This window comes from Fukomys damarensis, unplaced genomic scaffold (assembly GCF_012274545.1).
Source record: "Fukomys damarensis isolate Sample0158 unplaced genomic scaffold, DMR_v1.0_HiC HiC_scaffold_10, whole genome shotgun sequence".
Classification (NCBI taxonomy): Eukaryota; Metazoa; Chordata; class Mammalia; order Rodentia; family Bathyergidae; genus Fukomys; species Fukomys damarensis.
In genome coordinates this window covers 29,663,693-29,669,795 of record NW_022900922.1, presented here as the reverse complement: position 1 = coordinate 29,669,795, position 6,103 = coordinate 29,663,693, and the positions used below count along the sequence as shown (strand labels likewise).

Below are 6,103 nucleotides of genomic sequence, written 5' to 3'. Positions count from 1 at the left end.
TATTTTTTTTTTGTATAAATCTTGAAAGAGTCCAACAAAGCTGGAATGATCCTCACTTCTGCTGGAGAAATCAGAAGTTTAGAGAGAGTGAGCAATATTGACAAGTGAAGAGCAGGAAAGAGATTTTAACCTTGAGCTCTTTGGAGCCCTAGCACACTTTCTTCACCAAGCTGTTGCCTACCTGCTGCCTGGCCATATTCTGTCCGAGCAGTGTTGGGCCACATATTTAGGGATAGTAGTTTGCCTTTGCATTTACTAAGAGATTTGAGAAATTTCCCTTTTCTTTCCACCAGCTTTAATGAGGCATAAGTGGCAAATTTTTTAAAAATCATAGAAATTTAAGGTGCAAAACATAACATTTTCATATATATGTACATTGTAAAGTGATTACCACAATCAAGCTAATCGATATATCTGTCACCTCACAAAATGACTTGTGTGTGTGTGTGTTAATAACACCTAAGATCTATCTTCTTAGCAAATTTTGAGTCCACAATTCAGTATTATTAACCAGGTCAGCATGCTGGGCATTAGATTCCTAGAACTTAGTCATTTTACACTGAAGGTGCAGACCCCTTGACCAGCATCTCCCCATTTTCCCCAGGACTCAGCCCCTCACAACCACCATCCTACTCCTTGCTTCTATGGAGGGAATTTTCCTAGGTTCTACATATGAGTCAGGTCATGTGACATCTGTCCTATGACTGGCTTTTTTCACTTAGTGTACTGCCCTTTAGCTCCATCCACGTTCTGACAAATGACATGATCTCCTTCCTTTTGAGGCTGAGTGGCATTCCACTATCCACGTGTGCCACGATTGTATCATCTGTGCATATGCAGATGGTCACGTAGGGCGTTTCCTTATCTTGGCTCTCGTGAGCAATGCTGTGATGAACATGAGTATACAGAAACCTCTTCAACACACGGATTTCAATTCCTTTGAATATATATACTCAGAAGTGAGTCTGCTGGGTCATATAGCAGCTTCATTTTTAATTCTTTGAAGAACCCCCACATAGTTTTCTGTCATGGCTGCAGGTGTTTACGTTCCCACTAACGGAATGCGAGGATTCCCTTTTCTCCACATCCTCGCCCACTCTTATATTTTTGACAAAACGCCACCTGAAGTGGTATGAGGAGTTGCTTCATTGTGGCTTGGATTTGCATTTCCCTGGTGATTAGTGATGGTGGGCATATATACCTGATGGCCATTTGTATTTCTTCTTTTAAGAAACATCTAATTAGATTTTTTTGCCCATTTAAAAAAAACAGGTTTTTTTCTTGCAACTCAGTTGTACAAGTCAGGTGTGTGTCTATGTATGTATATGTATGTACACATACATACATGTAGGTGTGTGTGTGTATATGTGTACAGTAGCCAGTTACAGATATACAGCCTGCAAATATTCTCTCCCATTCCATAGGTCATCAAAATTTTCTTAAGAAGATGACAGTTCACCGGGGAAACTTCCTCAGGGGAAAGTAAACTTTGCATTGTAGAGGACAGCGAGGTGCCCAACCAGAGACCCCACTTCATTCTGAACAGCTGTTCACTCTGTCAGCTACCAAAAGTCTGGAAACCAGCAACTCTCACTGAGGTCTCTTTCTGAGATTGTCCTTGGCCAAAAAGAACTTCCTGCTGTGCATCTGGCCTCCTCCCTGGGGCAGCCCACATCCAACATCATGGTGCAGCCCGAATACCTGTGTCAGTTCTAGATATCTCAGAAGGACTATCCCAGCTCCAGAGGCTCAGGATTGTTTTAACCTTGACTTCTGCTTCTGCCTACTTCTGCTTCCTCTCTCACCTGGAGGGAGTTCCCGAGAGCATTCCTTATAGCCTCTTGCAATCCATCTCAGACTTTGTTTTTCTGGGGACTTGACTGTGATGTCATTAATCCAAATTGTCCTTCTGGATACACGTGCTTACGTTTAGGCAACGTGATAGGCAGAATGGTGCATCCCCCACACCCACACACCCCACAGTTCATATATTCAAGTCCAACCCTACACTACCTCAAAATGGGACTGTATTGGAGACAGGGTTTTTATAGAAATGTCTAAGCCTAAGTGAGGTCCTGAGTCTGGGCTGCTCTAATAGGCTAATGTCCTTCTAAGAAGACACAGATGCATACAGAGAGAAGGCTATACATAGATGCAGTGAGAAGACAACAGCTATTAGCCAAGGAAAAGAGACCTGAGGAGAAGCTGTCCCTGTGTGCACCTTGATTTTTGACTCTTGGCCTCCATAACTGTGAGGAAGTAGTGTTATGTTGTCTTTGGTCTGTGATATTTTGTTACAGCAGCTTGAATATACATGAATGCAGGCAGATTTAGAGCTCTTTCTACATTTAGATCCCTACTCTTTCATCTTCACACTTAAGGAACAACCCAGCACCCTGAACAAGTTAAATTGTTTCTTAAATATAATGCTGCTGAGTGATAATTTTCACTAGGGTTTTCATATTCCTTAAAAGATGTCAAAATTATCATTTCTTCAAAAGTGATTAAAGAGTATGTGAATTACCCCCCCGCATCTCATTTCCCTTTTAGGACACTTAGCACAAACCAAAGGCAGATCTAAGTACATGGTGTAGACAACTACTTTGGATCTGCATCAAACTTGTATTTAGTGGGCGGGGGGTGCACCATTTTCAAATTCCATCAGTCAACATTTTTTGGAGTTCTGTGATGTAAGAGTTGGGTTTGGCTTTTTGTCTTTAGCTAAGCCACAACACTCCACACCCAGCTGCTAGCCTCCTGCCTTCATTTGGAGAGGAAGAGTAAGAACAACAAAGAAAAAGGTTTACAGTTTAAGACTTCCTTTGCAGGCCTCCAGGTTTTCTGAGCAGCCTCTTTATCCTCGAGTGAGGCCTCAGCTAGTGGGTAACTACCAACTCTGAAAAATGAACAAAACCAAATAATTCCAGCAGAGGAGTGCTGGCCCTTCTGCAACTCTAGGTAGAACAAGACCTCTTCACCTTTTGTTCACTGGGGTTTGCTTTCATTTGCTGAGCTTTCTGTGTGGGGTTTGCTTTTAAGAATATTTGTGATTGCAGCACAGGTTTCCTCAAAGGATTGTGCTGACCGTGGTGTGGCTGCTGGAACCAGAACCCCACAGCATAAGAAAGCTCAACAGAGCTACCAAGCACAGCCTCCACCAGAGTCCTGAGGCCCATCTGCCACCAGGCTTTCCTCTCTCTAGACATCTCCCCTCCTTCCCCTTGCATCATTTCTGTGAGCTGTGCAGACGGCCCCTGCTATCTAACTCTCCTATCATCAGAAGCATCTGTTGAAGGCTTAGGTGGTGGTTGCAATTCTAAGCAATTTATGTTTTTAATCGTCACAGCAATCCCTCACGGGGGCATTCTCTTCTTCATTTTATGGGTGAGGAAACTGAGGCTCAAAGAGGTCAATTAACTTGTTCAAGGTCCCACTACTCACTGTGGCATGGTTGGGGCTCAAGTTATGGCTTCTGGTCTACATTTTTAAGTAACATACTATTCCTCAAAAGCATTGGAAATATATCCTTAGGAAACACTGTAACATGGAATAAATGTTCTTATTCACTAGGTAATGATGATGATAATTTAAAAATACTTAAGCTGTACTTATGCTAGTATTAAGTGGTATGTGTGTTGCGTGTGTGTGTGTGTGAGAGTGTGTGTGTGTGTGTGTGTGTGTGTGTGTGTATGAGACACTGAAATAAAATTTAATGGTTAGAGGGAAAAATCACCCAGATGTTTTGGAATTACAGATCTCCAAGGACATTTCAACTCTTGCTGTAGATAATTCTAAAGTAAATCAAAGATTTCAGGAGGTGAAATTATCTGGCTTTTAAGTCTCAAATAGCAAAGTCAAGAATCAGCATGTATTGGAAAGAACATGGTGCTAATGTTCCTTGCAGGGACTCAAATGGAATGAAGCACTGGCTAGCTTTAAGGAATTCTTTTCCGTCTTTATTTTTGTATCAGTAAATCTCACTGAGCAGGTAGAAACAAAGAAGAGACTAATTTTGTTTCACTATACATAAGGAGATTCATATGCATGTTGAATGGCTTGGGGAGTCACAAATGTAATTCATTCCAATTTGGATTAGTAATTGCGTTTGATTGAAACTTCTGAAGGGTCCAATTTTGTAACAGATTTATGTACTAGAATCCTAAAACTAAAAGAGACTTTTAAAGAGGTCATTGCTTCACCTTAAACATCACAGTGATGTGAAAACCAAACTGGTTTTTAATGACTTCCAGGGAAATCCTTCTATGGCTTATCAACATGTTTAAAGCAAATATTTGTCATATTTAGTTTATAGCCCTCTCCCCACAAATAAAATACAGCACTCTTTGGACTGAGATGGCTGCTCAGTAGTGCTTTTGTTATTTGTTGGCTTTGCATGAACACACACATACCACTTCATACTAGCTTAAGTAGAAACTAAGTACTTTAAAATTGGCTGCTTCTCTATGTAATACAAACAACAGATGACTGGACTCAATACAGAAGAGAGTTAACTTTTTTTGAGCACATTATTTTAAATATATCTTCTCATTTTATCCTGTAAACAACTGTGCTATTACCATTTTACGAATGCAGAAACAAAGATTAAAAAGAAAAACAAAAAAACCGAAAAAACAAAACAGGTAATTCAGGCTCAGGCCAACTCTACTACAAGGATATACATCTAGGTTTCCATGATGCCTAGTGCCACCACTCCATGCCATGATGCCTGGCTCCCTTGGAAGCCAATTAATAGATGCAATTACATGTAATTTCCACTATTTAGTGTTCATAAAAGCTGTAGGAAACCTTGGCTAACCATTTTAACCTTCATCTCCACACCAAGCCAAGTTGATTTTCTTGTGGAATGGCTAAATGGAAGCAAAGAAAAGTGGAACACAAGAACAGGTTAAACCCTGACTGGGTGATCAGCTTCTGAACAGTTCATGAGTGTATCTTCCAGACCTGTGCAGGCACCAGCTATACAGAGTGTAATCTTCTGTCCTCATCCCAGAGGACTGCTTCCCTAGAGATTACTCAATGGAAAAGGATTTCTTATGACCCTCAGGGTAGCCATGTAAAAAAATTCATCTAACACAGCAAAACCTGGCTGCCCAAAATGAATATGTCTATAGCAAATACTATTTGCAGATCTGTATAACAGTGGGACAGCATTCACATTATTGTTTTAGAGAAATTCGTCTGAATTCAAGTGGAGAGAGGAAATCACAAAATGTACATTATTTTCTGCACTACTCACCCTTGCCCACATCTTCCCCCACGGAATGTTGGAGCTCTGGATCTCCAGGAGGATAATTCCAGTGTTCCGGTCTGCTGGCCGGCTTCCTCCTTTTCATAACTACTCTTGAAGAATGCACAACGTGTTCCTGCCAGCGTCTGGCATTATGGACTCACAGCTCACTACAGCTGAAAACAGAAATTAGAAATAAAACAGTGAGTAAACGCTAGATAGGGTCAGGATGCTTTTGTCATTTAAGGACTGTATCACAGTTGTTGGAAAATCCAAATCCACACTTAGAAATTCATTCATTCATGCAAGCATGGGAAGTGTTCATGGCATTCTTGCTACAGTGACTTGCACTAAAAAGATTCATAAAATATGGTCCTGCCCTCAAAGAGCACACCAAGACATGTGCAAACCAAAACATGCAGGTTTGTGAAACATTACAGGCTCTCTGCAGTGATTCAGGAGGAAGAACAATGGAGGGAGGAGATGAACAGGAAGCGAAGTCTTGAGAATGGTGGGTGGATGTCGCCAAGTGGAGATGAGAGGGGGGCCTTCGTTGTCGCTAATCTATCGCTTTAGTCATTGATTTGCCTTCTTTTTTTTCTGTTCCCTCATCCCTACGGCCTTATTATTCCCCTTTAAACCAGTTTAATTTATTGTTTTTATTACTCTGAAGCCACCAAGTGTGCCTGACTCTGTCTGGCCAGTAGCTTGTGAAGGTCACTCAAGCCATATGCTTTTTTAGTTTCCCCAAAAGGAGGAAAATTGGTGTTTTGGAACTGTGGCTTTTCAATAGCTTAGATACAAAGCCCAGAATTTGATTCTTTCTTTCTTTCTTTTTTTTTTTTTTTTTTTTTA

The 6,103-nt window shown here is 40.9% G+C and overlaps 1 protein-coding gene across 1 annotated transcript in view; it reads right to left on the bottom strand.

Annotated features, from left to right (window-relative positions):
- The window catches only part of Nedd9 (neural precursor cell expressed, developmentally down-regulated 9), a 107,444-nt gene extending 102,061 nt beyond the window's left edge, over positions 1–5,383 (bottom strand). The window contains exon 1 of the mRNA XM_019207324.2: positions 5,258–5,383. Coding sequence (XP_019062869.1) covers positions 5,258–5,269 — 12 coding nt within the window. The 5' untranslated portion in view covers positions 5,270–5,383. The remainder of the gene's footprint in view (positions 1–5,257) is intronic.
- Positions 5,384–6,103: the final 720 nt, after the last annotated feature.